General features: G+C 54.8%; 6 protein-coding genes across 6 annotated transcripts; 4 read left to right on the top strand and 2 right to left on the bottom strand.

Annotated features, from left to right (window-relative positions):
• Positions 1-26: 26 nt before the first annotated feature.
• Positions 27-1,485, top strand: BZA05DRAFT_402657 (XAP5, circadian clock regulator-domain-containing protein). Its single transcript, XM_051484133.1, has 2 exons — positions 27-759; positions 819-1,485. Exons 1-2 carry the CDS (start codon positions 156-158, stop codon positions 1,283-1,285), a joined length of 1,071 nt encoding a protein of 356 aa, XP_051338316.1. The 5' UTR covers positions 27-155; the 3' UTR covers positions 1,286-1,485.
• Positions 1,486-1,719: 234 nt separating this feature from the next.
• BZA05DRAFT_402658 (uncharacterized protein) lies at positions 1,720-3,316 on the top strand. Its single transcript, XM_051484134.1, has 5 exons — positions 1,720-2,005; positions 2,058-2,282; positions 2,335-2,548; positions 2,604-2,862; positions 2,917-3,316. The coding sequence occupies exons 1-5, from the start codon at positions 1,728-1,730 to the stop codon at positions 3,246-3,248; spliced, it is 1,308 nt and encodes a 435-aa protein (XP_051338317.1). The 5' UTR covers positions 1,720-1,727; the 3' UTR covers positions 3,249-3,316.
• Positions 3,317-3,623: 307 nt separating this feature from the next.
• On the top strand, positions 3,624-5,573 carry BZA05DRAFT_339600 (uncharacterized protein; the record flags this gene model as incomplete). The annotated part of the gene is made up of 4 exons (XM_051480939.1): positions 3,624-4,046; positions 4,551-5,002; positions 5,053-5,330; positions 5,455-5,573. Coding segments are annotated over 4 exons (1,272 nt in total), but the record flags the coding sequence as incomplete, so codon positions are not given.
• Positions 5,574-6,350: 777 nt separating this feature from the next.
• BZA05DRAFT_402659 (magnesium transporter NIPA-domain-containing protein) lies at positions 6,351-8,857 on the top strand. The gene has a single exon (XM_051484135.1). It carries the CDS (start codon positions 6,795-6,797, stop codon positions 8,556-8,558), a length of 1,764 nt encoding a protein of 587 aa, XP_051338319.1. The 5' UTR covers positions 6,351-6,794; the 3' UTR covers positions 8,559-8,857.
• Positions 8,858-10,094: 1,237 nt separating this feature from the next.
• On the bottom strand, positions 10,095-11,084 carry BZA05DRAFT_86662 (pyridoxamine 5'-phosphate oxidase-domain-containing protein). Its single transcript, XM_051488725.1, has one exon. It carries the CDS (start codon positions 10,860-10,862, stop codon positions 10,191-10,193), a length of 672 nt encoding a protein of 223 aa, XP_051338320.1. The 5' UTR covers positions 10,863-11,084; the 3' UTR covers positions 10,095-10,190.
• Positions 11,085-11,983: 899 nt separating this feature from the next.
• BZA05DRAFT_86688 (uncharacterized protein) lies at positions 11,984-15,949 on the bottom strand. Its single transcript, XM_051488726.1, has 2 exons — positions 15,877-15,949; positions 11,984-15,798 (listed from the first exon to the last, which is right to left on the bottom strand). Exon 2 carries the CDS (start codon positions 15,781-15,783, stop codon positions 12,019-12,021), a length of 3,765 nt encoding a protein of 1,254 aa, XP_051338321.1. The 5' UTR covers positions 15,784-15,798; positions 15,877-15,949; the 3' UTR covers positions 11,984-12,018.
• Between the last annotated feature and the right edge of the window lie 1,830 nt (positions 15,950-17,779).

Genomic DNA, 17,779 nt, shown 5'->3' on the forward strand with positions numbered 1-17,779 from the left:
CACCGAAAATGCGAGTGACCCTAACGGTAACGGCGAAATCACGTGACAGTCTCCCTCGGCAACTACCGTTGAAACCCCATTATGTAAATCCAAACCCGGCGCGAGACCGACGCCAGGCAACTGCTCTCAACAACACCACGACCATCGCCACCACAATGTCAACAGATTCGACTCCCGTGCCGTCGGCACCTTCCTCGCGCACGACCACACCCAATCACTTCACCAGCCACACCGATACGCTCGAAGATGCGCTGAAGAACCAGACCGTTGGTCTCGTACACCTCGCCGACTTTAAGAAACGTAGGACCGAGCTTGCGGAGCAGCGCGATCGCCAGGCGGCAGAGAAGTTCCAGTCCACGAGAGGCGGGTCCGGAAACACGTCGAGAGAGGGCTCCGCCGGCCCCGATCAAGCTGCAAAGAAGAAACGGAAGCCGGCGGTCGCAAAGGGAAAGCTGTCGTTTGGATTTGATGATGACGAGGAGGGTGGGGAGTCGAGGGGGAGCAGTGAGGAGAAGGACCGGTCGAGATCTGTTTCGAGGGGACCGGTGGAGGGCAGTGATGAAGGCGAGGCGATGAAGGAGGCGCCCGAGAAGAAGAGAAAGTTCAATCCGAAGCTGAAGGCGCCGCCACCGAAGGCTCTGACGAAAAGTACGCTGTTGAGGGAGGCCCAGGAGAGGGAAATGCTGCGGAGGGAATTTCTTCAATTGCAAGATAAGATCAAGAATGAGGAGATCACGATACCATTTGTCTTTTACGACGGTAGGCTCATCCTCTCACTTATTGGCCGTGGACTTTGAAGGTTGATTAGATGTCTCCAGGCACGAACGTAGCACCACCGAACGGCGAAGGAGTCACAGTCAAGAAGGGCGAGGCAGTCTGGCTTTTCTTGGAGCGCGCTAGACGTATGTCCGGACGACGGGAATGGCTCCGGGTTTCCGTCGACGATCTTTTACTAGTTCGCGGCGAGGTGATAATACCACACCACTACGAATTCTACTACTTCATCGCCAATCGGACGGTTGGACCTCACGGGCTACTCTTCGATTATCCATCGGAACTGGACACTGCGAACCCAAACCCCAAGCCAGAATCGTCGTCGAATTCCGCCGAAACGGCACAGGGCGGTAAAGAGGATCCCACCATGACCAAGGTTGTCGACAGACGGTGGTACGAGAGGAACAAACACATATTCCCTGCCAGCATCTGGACGGACTTCGACCCGAATGTGGATTACAAGGGAATGGTCAGGCGGGATTTGGGTGGGAATGCGTTCTTTTTTGGGTGATGGGACTTTGCGATGGGTGTACGATATGAAGCGTGTACTTTCGGGATGATATGTGAATCGAAGCTACAGCATGGACAAATACCTGCCTTAAGATTTGCAGCACGTGTACACGATGGTGTGCTGTTCCTCTGAGCGGGATGCTCTATTTACAATGATCTGGGCATTCTTCAGAGACAATATGAGTAATTTTTACCTAGTAATCGTTTGCTCTACATCAGAACGGGTATTTGGTAGTCTGATATCCTGTGTAAAAGGTGTCGCTCGATCAACCAGCCCACGACATCAACTGATAGTCCACCAACTCATATGAGTGAGTAGAAGACCATACCTGGTATCTTACTAGACTGTGGTGACCACAAACCCGACCATTCCTGCCAGTTCCGAGTCCATAAAGAAGATTACCCAACTCGTCGCTGCTCGTCGCCCAATCGAGTGACTAATCATGCGGGCTGCCATTTGTGTCTTGTCCCACCCGTCCTATCTCTTCTCGCCATTCAGACCAACCCCTCTCCACTGTCTCCCCACTTCATTCGCCCTCAATTATTGCTGCACAAACGCCCAAACATACTTCTACCGCACGAACAACCCGCCTCGCCTTTTACGCACAGACTCGTATCGAACATACTCCGCACCGAGAGCCGTCACAATGGGGGATTTCACATTAACCTGCAATGGCTGCCGCAGCGATCTAGGCTCAAGTGCGCTCATTACACGTTGCTGGTGACTGAACCATTTTCTCCATTCGTCCAGAAGTCCCTCTAACGCCGTGAAGTCACATTTTCTGTGGACGGTGCAACGCCAGCAAAGTCGTCGTCGCCGAGAGGCAATGTGCGATCTGCAATGAAACGTTGCAATCGGAGAACTTCATTGTTCAAAGAGCGTTAAAACCATCCGAAGAAGAGAGAGCGACGATGCTCTATGGATTGTCGCCGACGACCATCATGGATATCTGTTGGCGCAGCCTCGAGTTTTGGAATTACCAGGAGGAGCAGGAGCGGTAAGTTCCTCCCCCTCTTCCGAAGGCACCATGTACTGAGGTTTATGGATAGACGCTATCAGGCGACAAATATGGAAAGACTGCAGAATAACTACAACCAGCTGCTCCATGCGCACCAGAGAAGCGTTGGGTTGGCGAACAGTAAGATGTTTGAGCTTAGGGAACGAATAAAGACCTTGCTCAGCAATGAACAGGAGTTGCGGCAGCAAGCAGACAAGGCAAGAGAGGAACTGAAGAGGATTGAGCCTAAGCTACTTCAGATGCAAGTCTGTTTCGCTGTATCATGCTTTTGTGGTCCGCAAGCCTAATGTGTTGCTGTAGGCGACGAACGAGAGAAACAGGCATTCCCGTCACCTATCAGTCATGACGGCTCGGAGTACGGATAGGTCTTCAGCTGTAGACCTTACGGGAGAAGACCGGTTGCCGCAGCTCTCGCGAGGGCAACACTGGCGGCCTTCTGTGGGCGCGGACTCGGGTGTTTCATTGTCCGGTTATCCTTCCCCTACTGGGACCATGGGCGGACCGCCTTATAAGCGTTATAGAATGGAAACATCAGCAATAGACCAAGTTGCATTCCCGGGTACGTATGATCCCGCACATGCAATGCTCACATACTGACATGGATGGTTTAAAGCTCGTGATGATCCGGCTTATAGGCCTACGGGGTTCTCTCCTCGGTCTAGAGCACAAAGACCTGTGGGCTTCGAGAGACGTGGGAATGAAGGAGAAGCGAGTATCTCTGGAAACCAGCTGCCTGGACAAAGAAACGCTGGGAAACGCCTAAACGCCAGTCCACTCTTCGCTGGCGGACCGCTAGAGAGGCCCGTAGTAGGGGAATCTCGGTCTCGCGCGGCATTCGGTGGGGATTATGTGAACGAGAGAGCCAGTGATGCCGGGCGTGGTTATGGTATGGGCAATAGGCCTCCCGGGGGAAATGGCGGTGGTGGCTTTGATTACAGAGTTTGAGGCAGTGGCGAGGAGGAAAGAGCATTATCGGGCACTTGTATTCGTTATTGTGGCGGTTTGTGCTTGGGGTTTTGTACGATTCTTAAGTACCTGCTTAAGTATGTGCCTCAGCACTTATCTATGGAACGGTGGTAGCAATTGCATTTTAGTATGATGCGGCATTTGACATGGATACCATACCTGTTCATCCTATTTGGGTGTTTCCTAGTGTGCCTGACATTGATAGCATCCGCTCAACTCCACGCATAATCTATAACCTTACGTCCTGCTGCTCACCGCATCTTCGTACAATACCTCACGAGACATAGGCAGCCACATTTTCCCATCGACGACACCGCCCTGGGATCGAAAACTACAGCGAGACTTCATCGAATCATGGGGACTGGTCTCTACGACTACGACGAAAAGCCCTGGGTTGTTTCTCAAACGGTGGCCTCATGGATCTCCGTCCTCGGCGTCGCCTTCGCCCTCTGGGCCATCGTTCAAGAGCGAATCCAGCGAGTTCGCAGCCGGGACGATGCCCGCATCGCCACAGACCCGGTGAAGATGGACTACTTCTACGTCAAGCGTGCTTCGTGGCTGGCCACATTTTTGGGAGGAAGCACGGACCCACCCCAGCTGACCACTATCCGTGGGCTCATAGAAGCGGGGGATAACGGCTTGTGGACGTCTGCGGCCATCGACCAGGTGCGGAGGAGCTGGCATGATGAGATCTGTTGGGTCCCGCTTTATAGGTCTATCTTCAAGATGGTGGCAGAGGGCGAGGGACTACCAGGGGAGATGGAGTTCACGCCAGTCGTGAAGGAGTATATCAACAGGGCGCGGGAAGATGTTCGCAACGAGAAGCTGAGACATGCAGAAAAGATGGCGGAATGGGAGGAGTTGAAGCTGCACATCAATTCGGAGATTGAACCGCCGGATGGTCTTCCCGTGGTACTGGAGCAGTTGAAGCAGGATGTGCAAAGTCTAGGGGAACGACATGTTCCTCCTCTGAGATCGCAACTCTACGAAGGCATGCCGGAGGGCGTAATTGCTGCAGCACCGTCGATTTCCAGGCTCGCAAGTTTTCCGGCACTGGAGACGTTATTCCAGTCCGGCCTTAGTTACGTCCGTGGAAAGAGCGATGCAGAGAAGACCCCCGAAGCCAGTGATGATACTCCTGTGGAAGCAAGGCTTCGACAACCACTACTAGTCCGCTGCATGAGAAGCCTCGAGCAGCCGAAAGTAGTGAGCCATTCGCCCGCAGTCCGACCACATTTTTCTAGAGCCAGAAGTACGGGTATGATACCGGGCCGTGCAAAGCTCACTCGCTTTCATTCGTCCACGACTATCCACTCCGTATCCTCATCAATTTCCTCAAAAGTCCAGCTGAATGAGATTGGCCGGCAGTTTAATAAGTGGCTTGGTTCCAGCGCGCTATCACTCGACCACCCTGGAAGTGGGGGTAGAGTGCCGACTTCGGAAGATTTTCTGCCCGAAGACGTGATGTTTCGACAGTTGAACAGCGGGCTCAATGATACCAGATCCAGCTGGATGTTGAATGGGAGAGCTTGCATCGAGGTTTCGCGGGAATCACTGGCAGCGTTGGCGCTCATCCTCGGTATCAGGCTCACAGTCAATGACTTCTCAAGTTCCATCTCGGGGTTTGGCGCGTTCGGTGCTTCGCTATATGTTTCGCAGTCTGGCGGGTATTGGAAACTCACCTTGCAATTTAGCAGCAGGGCACCGAGCCATGGTCACTCTCAGGGAAGTGGGTATGTCTCCCGAGCCCTCCGCTCAACTTTGAACTTGCTAACAGATCTAGTTATACCACATTGATGGCGAAGCATATTGCATGCGGCAGCATTCCATTCGCAAACTCAATTGTCCGGGTTCAGTCGATATACGTCACGTCTTCTGTGCTAAAGGCTATCAGAGAAGGCCGTCACATCAAGGACAGTGAGGAGTTTGGTGGCAGCTCACTGGAATACCTCCGCCGATTGCCGTCCGCAAAACAAGTCGATGCTTTCTATGGGACTACGAAGGAACCGGCTGATCTTCTCGGAGCGAAGATGAAGCGAGAGCTACGGGGGAAAGAGAGCGGTATGTTCATCACTACCACGAGAGACCGTTGATGCTAATGCCGCCTAAGGCTCTCGTGCTTCCCTCTCTTTCGACCTCCCACCGATGCATACACCGTCAACTTCTGCCCAAAAACACCCACTAGGCGTAATACTCGACGCCTGTGGCTCCCCTGTTGGTAGCAACTGTACCTGGCCACGTGCCGTCGTCGGCATCGCTTTCGGCGGACTCGTCCCTCAAGCCGCGCCCAACCTTGTTTCTGCGGTCCGCTTCACTATCAGCGGCTCCACTGGCAGCTGTGTCACTGCACTCGAAGAGCTAATCAACAAGCTCCACGGGCTAGCTAAAGAGTCCGAAGCATTCGGCCCTTACGTCGCTCACCGAGCGAGATACGGCGTTACAGTCGAGAACGTGGATTATTGCGTGCCGGTACGCAGCCATCCCCGTGAAGCTGCTGCTCGGTTTTCTCGGTATGCCAACCTCATCGAGCGCCTAGTTGCCTGTTGCGACGTTCCGAACCCACTAGACGCTGTCTTCGAAGCATCCTGCGAACTCCTCGAGAACACATACCTCTCTGCTGTCCTTCAGGACGGAAAATACTCTGACGATCTCGGACTAGCCGTGAAGAACGTTACCAGCGCCCTGCGTCGAAATGTGAGGGTTAAGGAATGTGCGGTTATCGTTAGATGTGTCCTAGCCGCGTGGGCGGAGCAGGTACCGTTTGTTGAGCTTGTGGAGGAGGGACGGGGCAGCGAAGAGGGGGTGGAGGGAGTACAGTGGTGTCGCGCGAACCGGCAGGCTACATTGGAGGATTTGCCGGCAGTCTCGGCGATTGGTTGAATTGTGTTTGTCTGGTTCATGACTGGCAAGTCATGGTGTATAATATTGGACGTTTTGAGAAGAGGAGACGGTGGAGTGACCACATTCTTGGTACAATTGGAAGTGGCAAGGTGGAATTTCAGTTGCAAGCGGAGCAACAGAGGTAGCTATTGATAGCAACTCACATTCGCTATCCTCTCTGCTCTCCGCCATATGCAACGTGTTTGAACGGACACCATTCGACACCTGGCGGTATTGCTTGTGAGTGATACCCAGTGACTGTACCTTGGCACGGCTGCCCAGTGCCGAGCCCCCGGGCCCGACTCTAGGGCCGCTGCCAATTTCCTCCATGCATCGCTAGACAATCCAACAGTGGGCTCACCTCATCATCGAGTAACTAACACCCGCCAAACCGACATAACTGCGACTCTTCATGCGCGGTCCCCAGTCCCGCCGTACATCAACATGATATCCATCTTCACTTACTAATTTCTCACCTTACTTTACTTACTTACCTTTCGCCTCGGACCCCCGCACCGCCCGACCTATCCGACCCCTACTGCGACGTAGTTCTCCGTCACTCCTTGAATTTCTCTCGACTCCGTTTTCTCCTACCTTTCACATCCTCACGTCGCGCGGCCGATCTTACCTTCTTCTCTCGACACCATGTCGAGCCCGTTACATACCATGCAGCAAGCGGCGCTGTCACGGAATTTCACCTCGTTCCCAGAAGCAACACCAATACTACTCCCTTATCCTCCGTCCGACCTCCTCGCGGGGGCAAACGACACAACGCCACTACGATGGTTCGTGGTGGAAATCCTCAACGGCGAGGACACGGAGGACAATCTGAAGCGGTGGTCGTCGTTCATAGGCATCATTATCGCCATCGCGGGAAACGTCCTCATTTCGCTAGCGTTGAATGTGCAGAAGTACGCGCACACACGGCTGGAGCGAGAAGCGGAGGGGAGGCGAGTGCGGAGGCTGAAGTCACGGATAGCTGGGCGCCGAGATCCCGAATCGCCGGATGTCGAGGGCGCAGAGGGCGCGGGGGAGAATGCGCCGCTGCTGGGTAGGGGGGAAAGTAATGGGACGCTACGAAGTGCGAAGGACGAGGTGGATTTGGACTCGGAAGCCCCAGTCAGCTATGTCTCGTCGCCGTATTGGATCTTGGGTTTGGTTATGATGTTTTTTGGCGAGTGTGGAAATTTCCTTGCGTATGCGTTCTGCGCGGCGAGTATTGTCTCGCCGCTAGGCGTGGTGGCATTGATCTCGAACTGTATCATCGCGCCGGTGCTGCTTAAAGAGCCGTTCCGCGCGAGGGATGTCATGGGGGTTATTGTCAGTGTCGCCGGCGCAGTGGTAATCGTCTGGAGTGCCGAGAAGGAGGAGACGAAGCTCGGGCCTGACGAGATTCTGGATGCGATATCGCAGACCGCCTTCGAGGTCTACTTTGCCGTCACGTGTGTCATGATCGTGGTGCTGATGCGGCTGTCGTCGAAGTATGGCCATAAGACGGTTATGATCGACCTGGGATTGGTGGCGCTGTTCGGTGGATACACGGTCCTGTCGACGAAAGGCATCTCGTCGCTGATCTCGTCGTCGTTCTACCACATCTTCCAGTATCCCATCGCCTACCTCTTCACCTTCGTCCTGGCATCCACCGCTGTCCTGCAGGTCAAATACATCAACCGTGCGCTCCGACGCTTCGACTCCACCGAAGTAATTCCCACGCAATTCGTACTCTTCACGATCTCGGTCATTGTCGGCTCCGCCATTCTCTACCGAGACTTTGAGACCGTCAGTAATAGGAAGATGATCCTCTTCGGCATCGGTTGCTGGCTCACATTCACGGGAGTCTATCTCATCTCATCCCGTCGCAAGCGCGGCTCTTCCAGTTCCTCAAGCTTTATCGACTCCGCAGAAGACGAAGACGGCGACGTTGCAATGCCAATCCCCATCCTCCCCGCCTCTAGCTCCCGTCCCGGCACCTCAATCCCCCCTTCCCCATCCCACAGCACCCGCCCGTCCTTTTACCGCACCATCTCTGCAGTCTCCTCCAACGCCGTCTCTACCCCCGGTCTTTCCACCTCACCGCCGGAAGCTGTAGCTCACGGTCTCCAAACCGCCGCCTCAGACCCGCTCTTCCCCGGCGCCCACCGCCGGCGCCCTTCCGAGAGCGAACAGCTGCAGCGTGCCTTCGGCCTCATGCCCGGTAGCAACCTCATGACCGGGTACCAACTGCAAACCGTCATCGCCGAACGCACCCTCGCAAGGCAGCGTAGCTACGAGACGACGGAGGGCTCGCCAAGAGCACGCAGGAGTAGTCTTTCTGTCATGTTGGATTTTGTCAAGGGGAAGCGGAAAGCTGATGCCGATGTTGCGGAGGTGCAGGCGGAGGATGATAATGGTGGCGAGGGGAGGGCGTAACTTCACTCTAGACTTGTGATACTTTTTTTGATTATTTCCTTCCGTAACATATACCGTTCCTTCTTGCATGTATTTGATTTGTAGTCCCGGTTTCGTTTATTGGCTGGATTTTTGTGCTGTTTGGACTGCTTTATACCATCCGTCCGTTCATTTCGTCTTATACTTTGTTTTATTTGGTGGTATTCACTGCCGCGGAGTTTTCTTTGTAAGATAGGAGGAAGGAGAGAGGGGGGATTGAACTTATTACTGGCGGATTGGATGAGAAGCGCTTATGTAAGTAATTATGTAAAATCTTTGAAACTCGAACCTGTGCTGGTGCAGCTACCCGCGAGTGACGTCTCATGCCAAACGACGAGCCGTCTGTAAAATGACGTCTGTCACAGTTCGGACGGAATGGGAATCATGAGCACGATCGCCGCCTCGGTAGAGCAACCATCAATGAGCATCGGTCTCACCTTCTGATGGCAGCGAATGACATCCGATGACACCGGCACCCCGCACTCGCAGTTACCCTGCATCCCCCTCTCGAGGCTCGTCGTGCGCCCAAACAAAAAAAAACATCCCGCCAAATTCCGTTTCCGAGAGCCGCTTATCCGCCGCAAGCCTACGCCCACGCCCTCGTCCACGCCCACGCCACAAACTCGCAGGGGCTCATAAGCTGAGACGACCTCTCCCCACTTCGACACTTGCACCAATTGAGCGGACAGCCGCCATCATACCTCCCACCTCCGCATCGCATCTTCATCCACTCCGCTCACTGCGAATTACCGTACACTCGTTTCATTCAACCTTCAACCTACATCCTCCGCTCGACCGCACGCATCACCACTACCACCACCACCAGTTCCCTCAACCCATCTGATCGAAAACCCCATCACCACTACACCCCATCACCACCACCACCCCACTAAACCACACCCCGCCACTCCCCGCAAACGAAACAATGCCCCCCGCGCTGCACCCAAAGTCGTTCAGCACAGCCTCGCTGTTCACCTCGACCGCGATCCTGGCGTTCCTAGTAGTGGGAGCGCCGCACTTGCTGCCGTGTCCGGCGCCCAGACGACAGATTGCCGATGACGGATCGGCGCGGCCCGTACGCAGGGTGAAGGATAGAGGGAATTGTCCCATACCCCGGCCTGGGGCGGAGAATGGCGAGGAGAAGGGGATGGGGGTGGCGGAGGGGTTGGCGGGGAAGGTGGTGGTTGTTGAGCGGTAACGGGGTGGGGACGGGGGACGGGGAAAAGGGAACGGGAACTGCGGAGGGAATTGTAGGGTCTTGCTTAAGTGGACCGAGCGCTGGGCTGGGCTGCGTGTTACGGTGGTGTGTGGCGTGTACATACTAGAGCTGAGCATTGGGCTGGTGGTGTGGCTTACGCCGAAACATATTGATTGTCTGGCTGGAGAGTACTGTATTCCGCCCAGCATTGATCATCGGGTTGCCATAGTACACTCATTTACGTATTGCTCGCCCTCGCACTCCTCACGGATAAGTTTCACACTCCCTCCAACCCCCCTCCACGCCCTCCCCCTTCACATCCTCGCCCACCCACCACCAGACCCACCTCCTCGCCCGCCCCTCATCCGCCGCCAGATCCACCCGCTCGACCACGTTCGGCACCACGACACCGACCCTCATATTCCCCCTGGCAATCTTCGAGATCCCTTCATCAGCCAGCACGTCCTTATCCTCAACCTTCCCCCCTTGACCAGTCCCCCCACATCACTCCCCAGCGGCGCGCCAGGCGGAGGATTCGCAAAGCTGCCCCTCATGGCAGGCGCCAGATTTCCAAAATGCGCCTGCACCTCCTTCCTCCAACTAAACTCTCCCTCCCCCCCCCCCTGCTCCCTCTTGCGCAGCCTATCCGTAACCTCCCCCGGCGGCACCGCCTCCTCCTCCGACAGAAGAAAACACCTCCCTCGAATCCGCCACTGATTCTGCGTTTCCGCAACCCAGAAACACGCCTCGACCTCTTGCCCGCCCGTCGTGTCCCCGCCAAGGACTTTACTCGTCCGCGCGTCCGTCGTGAACGTTGGCAGGTCGCTGTCCCATACCCGCGCGTTGTGGTGCAGTAAAGGGTTGTGTGTGTTCTCTGGGAGGCGGCAAAGGTTGCCGCGGTGGATCAGTGTGCGGCAGCGCGGAGACGGTGGCGGAGGCTGGTGAAGGGGTGGTGGGATGGGGGAGGGGTACAAGGAGGAGGTTGGTGAGGGCGCGGTAGATTGCGTGGCGAGTGTGAAGGTGCATGGCTTGAGGTGCGCGATGTGGGATTGCAGGAGGGGCGCCCAGGGCGCTTGCGGCGGGGGCATCTTGTCTTGGTTGTTTTCGCGGGTTGAGGGTGGGATCGAAGGTATTGGTGGGAGTGGGAGTGTATGGAGAAGATGGAAGAGCGACAGGACGGGGCGGGGTTAATGCGTGCGACGGACGGGATGACGACAGCCCAGTATGGCGGGGTGTAACTATGTAGATCGGAACCTAAAAAGAGGTATCACAATTGTGCTCCTGCTGGCATCGGCGTCAATCGATCCGTGTTGGCCCATGGCCATTGGCCGTATGATATAATCATACAATCATGATGCGTCCATTTCCACTGAGCTCCAGCGTCTCATTCCCGAGTAGGTACCTAGTCCGTCCCGTACCTATCTCTAGCATAAAGCTACGGGAATACATCCGTACGTACAGCTCGTCTGCCATCGGGAACTCGAATTCATCACACAACCGCAACGTTACAAAATCCCAAAAGTCTCTCCTAAGTATGTATATTGTGTATGACTTGTCGTCCTAATATTACACCATCCACCGCCGTCCCATCCGGCCCGCCCGCCAAATTCCAATTGCTTCTACATCCAGTAGGACATAAAAAAGAGTAGAGAGTATCGTCTATCGCCGCTGACCGCCTGAGCCATCCCCCCATCCGCCATCAACCACCTCAAAGATATAAAAAAGCAAAACCACCAACGCCTGCCCAAACCCATAAGTATGAAATGAAACAAAAAGAGATGCGGAAGAGGAAAGCAAACACCCACTCAATTAGATATCAGCACAATTTTGCAATACTTTCCCCAGAAGCCCGCTTTAGTGCGAAAATGAAAAGAGGTATGAATGAAACAAAAATGAAGAAAAAAACAGATTCAATCAAAACTCGATAGAACCCGCCCCAATAAGGAAGAAAAGAAAAATGCAAATAAAAATCAATGAATTGTCCATATGACGAAAACGAAAAAGAAACAGAAACGCAAGAAACCCCCACCCATCCACCCTTTCCCCATCCAGTTTCCGTATCCCCTCTATCCAGCAAAAGGAAAAACCAAAGAGAAAAAAAAAGAAAACACCAGAAACACGAAAGCAGACCCTAGACAAATGAAAAATGAAAGGAAAAAAAACACCGTTAAATGATCAGACCCGGAACCAAGGGAAAATAAAAGTTTCCAACGCTGCACGCAGACGTGGAAGGTGATGACTCGCTCAAGCATCGGGCTGATCGCTCATACGAACAAGATCGAGGACTCTGGCGATAACGGCACTGGGGTAACCGCGTCCCATCATCTCATCGACAATCTTCTTAGCGTTCTCCCTGTCTTGGACGGCGAGGTAGGCGCGGGTCATGGCTTCGTAGGTGCTGGGCTCGCGACGGGCCGTACCCGCACGAGATCCGAGCATATCGTAGATTTCGCGCGCCTTCTCGATGTCCTTCTGCATGGCCCATCCGTGGATGAGCGTGTTGGCGATGTACGGAGTCATCTGGATGCGCTTGTGTTCCATGTCTTTGACCCAGCGGGGAGTCTCGGAGACGAGGTGGTTGGCAACGTAGCACTCAAGAAGAGCCTGGTAAAGGGTGCTGTCGGGAACGATCTTGCCTCCGTTGATGACCTTCTCAAAGTGCTCGACCGCGGCGGGGATATCGTGCAGGACGCATCCCTTGGCGTGAATGAGGGCGGCGTGGTGTCCAGACTCGATGGGAAGACCACTGGCGGCGATCGTATCGAGAATACCTTCCGCAGCAGCCATATCCGGCTCATCGAGAGTAGCATTCGCCTCAATCATGAGCTTATAAGTGTGTCCGGTAGGAGCGATACCACGCGCGAGCATGCGGTTGTAGTAGTTGAGGACCTTGGTGCGATCACGCTTGGTCGTGATGAAGAACTGGATCAGTGAGTTGTAGGGGGCTGGTCGAGGTTTGTAGTTGGGCATCGACTCCATCTCCTGGAAAAGCTCCTCCGCGAAAGTCTCGTCGCCCACACGGGTGAGCGCGTTGATCATCGTTCCATAGGTCACCGAGGTAGGCTTGATTCTAGCAAGGCGCATGGAGGTGAAGAAGGCAAGACAATCATCCACCCTTCTCGCCTTCGCGAGCTTTCCTATAACTGCGTTGTAGAGGAAGGAAGTGGGCAGGACATTCTCGTTGACAGCTTCCTGGAAGATGGTGACAGCCTCAGAGGCCTCATCGTAGGTCTGATGAGTGGCCTTGAGGGAGACGATGTAAAGTCCATAGGTATTGGCGGAAGGCGAAAGGTTGTAGCTCGACATCTCCTTGTGGAAGGTGCGGGCCTTGTCGCGATGTCCAAGGTTCAGCTGAGCGGCAATCATAGCGTCCAACAGAGAACCCCAACCGAATCTGGCGACGGGATACTCGAGTGATCCGGGAGGACAATCGATCTTAGCGTTCCTCATGATCTCATCCATAAAGTCCTCGTGCATGCCAGTGCGAGCAGCGGCGGTGATGATCTTGGCCAGGGTGGTCAGCCGAAGAGTGCGGCCTTGTCGTCGGGAGCTGCGGTACATGCGCCTCAGATCGGCAATCTTGTTGTACTTGGAGCGATCGAGGATGACGTCGATAGAGTCAGAGGTCTTGACATCGATTTTCGCGAAGTACGGATCGTAGTGCTTGTCGATGGGGTTTTCGTGTTCGTTCACCGCCACAAGGGTGGGAGAGACGGAAACCATGGAAACGGGCGTAGCGGTCCTGAAAAACTCCTGCTGCACGTATTGCTTCCAGGTTTCCTCCATGTCGGGGAAAACGGAAGCGAGCATAGCAGCACCACGTCCAAGGAGCTCCGCGATCGGTCCGGAGATCGGGAACTGATGACCCAGAGCGAGACCGAACATAGTGTGGAAGGTTGCACTATCATTGGGCCAAAGTGGCATTCCGGACTCCAGGCTGGTCTTCATCAAGTTGTACTGGATTTGAAGAACGAGTGCGAGCTGAGACGCAGTCAAACCCATCAGTCTGGTGCGGTCGAAAAGTCCGACAACACGCCTTGAAGCTTCGAGTCCGAGTCCGTTGCAGTGCACCAGGCTGAAACCGGCGATGTCGAGAGCAATGCTAGGACTGAGGAGACTCCTCGCTGAAAGGCTCACGATCACGTGCTCGAAACCCTCGCGGAGAGCGGTGCGCTTGGCCTCGATATCGAAGATGGGATCCGGAACTTGGTTCATGGTGGGATACTCGAGGAAGAAGTTACTAAACTGGTTGAGCACGACGAGCGCCTCGTTAGGGTATGATTGGCGGAAGAGGAGGCCGACGTATGCGAGTGTCGCCGAGATGTCGGGACCGGTCGACGTGTTGCGATCCCAGAGGTCACGCCAGAGATCGCGGGCGAGATCGACGTTCTCGCCGCGGATGCAGAGCGCGAGACCGGACATCTGGCATTCGGCGGTGGTTTGCTGTTTCTGGATGTTGTTGAGCTCCATGTTGTCGAAGTTGATGGTGTTGTATATTTGTCGGGAGAAGTCGAGTTCGTCTTGATCTGCGATCCGGGTCATCAAGCGGGCAAGCCACTCGCTAGGTGTAAATTGAATTGCCAGCTGAGAAGTCCACTTCTTGGCGGCGGCGATGTCACCTTGCGCGACAAACCCTTCAACGACGGCGCGCTTGAGCCATTCAATGCGTTCTCTTTCGCGGCTGATGTCGACAACCTTTGAAAGGAAAGTTAGGGCGCCAGCCGCATCACCTGCGTCCATGTAGGCCTTGATAAGATCGGTGTAGACTTGATATCTTTGATCCATCATAGCGGGGTCCTGCGCGATACCCATCTGCAACCAGCAGTTATATGTCTCGACCGCGGCGCGGACATCCCCGGTCCTGCCGAATCCCCGGATGAGCGATCTGATGATTTCCGGCGTAGGTGCGACTCCGTGCGTCTCCATGTGAGCATACACCTTCAGCATGTCGTCGTCGCGCTTGTACTTGGAGCAAGCGTGGATCAGTGTCTGGTAGACGAAGGTCGGGAAAACGCGCTCGATGCGGACTTCGGTACTGTCGTAGAATAGGCTGAGAGCCAGGTCCATTGCGCCTTCATTCTTCATATCTTCGACCTGCTGTGTCTTGGATTCGAGTGTAACGCCGAACCGTTGGGCGTCGCGTTCGGCATCGGTGGCGATCTTGAGGGATCCCAATGCGCGCGCCGAGAGGAAGTCGATCAAGATGGTGTAAGTGCTCGTCGTCGGGATCAGCTTCTGCCGAAGCATCGCCGAGTAAACATCGATTACTTGCGCGACATATCGAGGCCGTAGGCTGACCATGGAGTCGAGAAGCAGATTATACGAGGCCGTATTCGGCGTGTATCCCTGCTCAGTCATATGCCGGAAGACCATAGTTACCTCCTCCCATCGTCTCTGATCGCGCAACGACTGCAACTGCGCGTTGAGTTCCCTCGTTTCCGGGGTCTCAGGCTCCTGCAGAAGGACATCTTCAAGGGAAGCCTGTGGCTCCTCCGTCGTCGTCACCTCCTCCGCCGCAGCTTCAACTTCATCCACAACCGCCGCCTCCGCCTCCTTCGAAGCACCGGCCTCGAGTTCGACAATGGCCTCCTCCTCCGCAACCGAGCCGAGAGAATCCGATCGTGTTCGGACCGACAGGGGCTCGGCTATGGGTTCGGGCATCGCGCCGAGCAGCTGTTTCTGCTGTTGCTGATGCTGGGCTTTGGACCAGAGTATCTTCTTCGAGAAGAGATATTTTCGGTCCTCCTTGTCATCCGCCGCCGACTGTGCCGCGAAGTAAGCATTCACGCTCTCACTTCCGGAGCCGTCCTTGGGCGCGGCGCGGCCCGAATGGGCACCACCGAAGGCATTCTGGATCTTGGCCGGAGCATTGTTCTGGCCGAACTTGATGGGGATCGTCGACGAGGCATACGACGATTGGGTGGCGGCTACGACCGACTGTGCGTATCCATTGACGAGGTGCCTCGAGATGCTCTGACGAGCGAGAGTGGTGAACGGTTTGAACACCATTCAGACAGCGAAATTCTGTAGAGCGAGTCAGGTCAGCACACTCCTCCGCCGCCGCCGCTGCCGCCTCCTCCGCCGGGACCGGAGATCACGAACCTGTTTAGATGGTGATACTGGCTTTTGTACTCATTGGACGGACGACTGCGAAGGTCGTCGGTACGCGTGTGGGATGGTGTGGGGGAGGATATTCTCGGCGGGGGAGGAGATTGAATCGATGATGACACCGAACGGAGTGGTAGTGCTTCTTCTCGGAAGGCTTATCGAATGAGTGCGTGCGTGTGGGACCTCGAGAGGGAAGAATCGAAAGAAAGCGATTCTATAGAGTCGAGTACGGTGATGACGAAGGAGGAAAGAGGAGAAAAGGAATATGGAGGAGTGAATGGACGGAGTAAGTAGGCGGGCGGGCGGGCAGGAAGGCAGTCAGAACGAAAGGCCGAGCTGGGGGAGGCAGGGTGTGTGTGACACAAACACTCAAAGTTCGAAGAGAAATTTTCGGATGCGCGACCGCTGGGCAGTCGGCAGTGCTAAGGAATGGACTACACTTTCCCACATCGAGCATGGGATGGCTGCGCCGTGATGGATGGCGTACAGTGCTAGTATACACTAGGGCACGGTCTCTGATGGAGTCTGCATAGACGCTACTTCTTTGGAGCTGGAGAATCGAGATGGGTGTCGAATGGAAGGGCTGGTATGGAGATATGTATCTGCTCTACATTCGCAGTATCTATACCAATTACACTGTAGTCATGTATATACGTATTTGCGTGGTGTAGATTGAAGTAAAGATACATATAATACACGCGCTGTGTACGCAATATTTGCGGGGGATCCTCCTGGAGAAAGGGACCGAACCAGAACTCTCTGGAGTCCCAAGTCCTGCGATCTGCTTTCCATATCTACTATATACCGTATATACGGCGTATGTATACCCACTTTGCTGGTATGTACCGAGATGGCCGTTACGTAGCAGCCGAGCGTCGCGGGTGTCTCCATGTAGAATAGCGAGACGTTGGATGTCCCGGGCTGGCTAGGTTCACACATCGGTATGCTCTGGCGGCCGAAGCTTCCTGCGGATTCTGCCCCACGCCCCTCGATCGGACCCAGGATGCACCCAGCTCTTCTCATCGACCGTCACGGTCCATCTCTTCTTCGTCTTCGTCTTCTCCTTCTTCTTCAACGAGAAACAAAACTCCCCGTGGTCACACCCGCAAAGGAGCCAATCGTAGCGAAAAGGCGGGGAAAGCCAGTCATCCGTACATACATATCATACATATCTACACCCATACACACGCACGACCATCCTCCGAACAAAATATCGGCATGAATCATGGACGTTTGCTTGGTGTGCTCATCATATTTTTTTTCTTTCTTTTCTTTTTCTCCTCCTTCTTCACCCTACTCGTCCCGAATCTTTTTCTTCGAGAACACCTAGCGCGCTGCGAGGTGGGATTTGATTGCTCCGAGCACTTACGTCAACTTTCAAGGTTACTCCCTGGCCGCCCCCTCAGTTGGGTGGTGCCCACCCCCTCAGGAGGAGGGAGGGAGGGAGGGAGGGAGGGAGGGAGTCAGGATGCGATGCGAGCCGGCCATCTAGGTAGCATCATCGATCGGTGTTTTTTCTCTTCGGGGGAGTGGCCGCGGCATCCGTGTTGCCGGGGCCGGAGCCGGGAGGGAGGAGGGGGAGCCTATCATATCAGATCATCTCTTCTCTTCGCGCCCTTCTGCGTTCCGGATTAATTTCTGCGGCCACGGTAGGCTTTCGACTCTCGACTCTCGAGCTGACGAGAAGGGATCTCGACTGCTCGATTTCGAGCACACGCGCGCGCAATTACGATATCTATGCATCATGGATGCGATAAGCTGAGTGAAGATCGTTGACTATAAACAAGCAGTAGGTATCACGAGGACACTCCTGCCGTCCTCTCCGTCAGAAACAACCGCCCCGAAATTCGCCGGAAGATGTATACTTACATATGTGGTTCTTCGAGGGGGGTGGGGG

Source organism: Tricharina praecox, assembly GCF_024521635.1.
Source record: "Tricharina praecox strain CBS 144465 chromosome Unknown BZA05scaffold_17, whole genome shotgun sequence".
NCBI lineage: Eukaryota > Fungi > Ascomycota > Pezizomycetes > Pezizales > Pyronemataceae > Tricharina > Tricharina praecox.

Excerpts from the sequence above, each read along its gene's own strand:
- BZA05DRAFT_402657 (XM_051484133.1), top strand. The coding sequence starts at position 156 with ATGTCAACAGATTCGACTCCCGTGCCGTCGGCACCTTCCTCGCGCACG. Across the intron at positions 760-818 it reads ACCATTTGTCTTTTACGACG|GCACGAACGTAGCACCACCG; the intron begins GTAGGCTCATCC and ends AGATGTCTCCAG.
- BZA05DRAFT_402658 (XM_051484134.1), top strand. The coding sequence starts at position 1,728 with ATGCGGGCTGCCATTTGTGTCTTGTCCCACCCGTCCTATCTCTTCTCG. Across the intron at positions 2,006-2,057 it reads GCGCTCATTACACGTTGCTG|TCACATTTTCTGTGGACGGT; the intron begins GTGACTGAACCA and ends AACGCCGTGAAG. Across the intron at positions 2,283-2,334 it reads TACCAGGAGGAGCAGGAGCG|ACGCTATCAGGCGACAAATA; the intron begins GTAAGTTCCTCC and ends GTTTATGGATAG.
- BZA05DRAFT_402659 (XM_051484135.1), top strand. The coding sequence starts at position 6,795 with ATGTCGAGCCCGTTACATACCATGCAGCAAGCGGCGCTGTCACGGAAT.
- BZA05DRAFT_86662 (XM_051488725.1), bottom strand. The coding sequence starts at position 10,862 with ATGCCCCCGCCGCAAGCGCCCTGGGCGCCCCTCCTGCAATCCCACATC.
- BZA05DRAFT_86688 (XM_051488726.1), bottom strand. The coding sequence starts at position 15,783 with ATGGTGTTCAAACCGTTCACCACTCTCGCTCGTCAGAGCATCTCGAGG.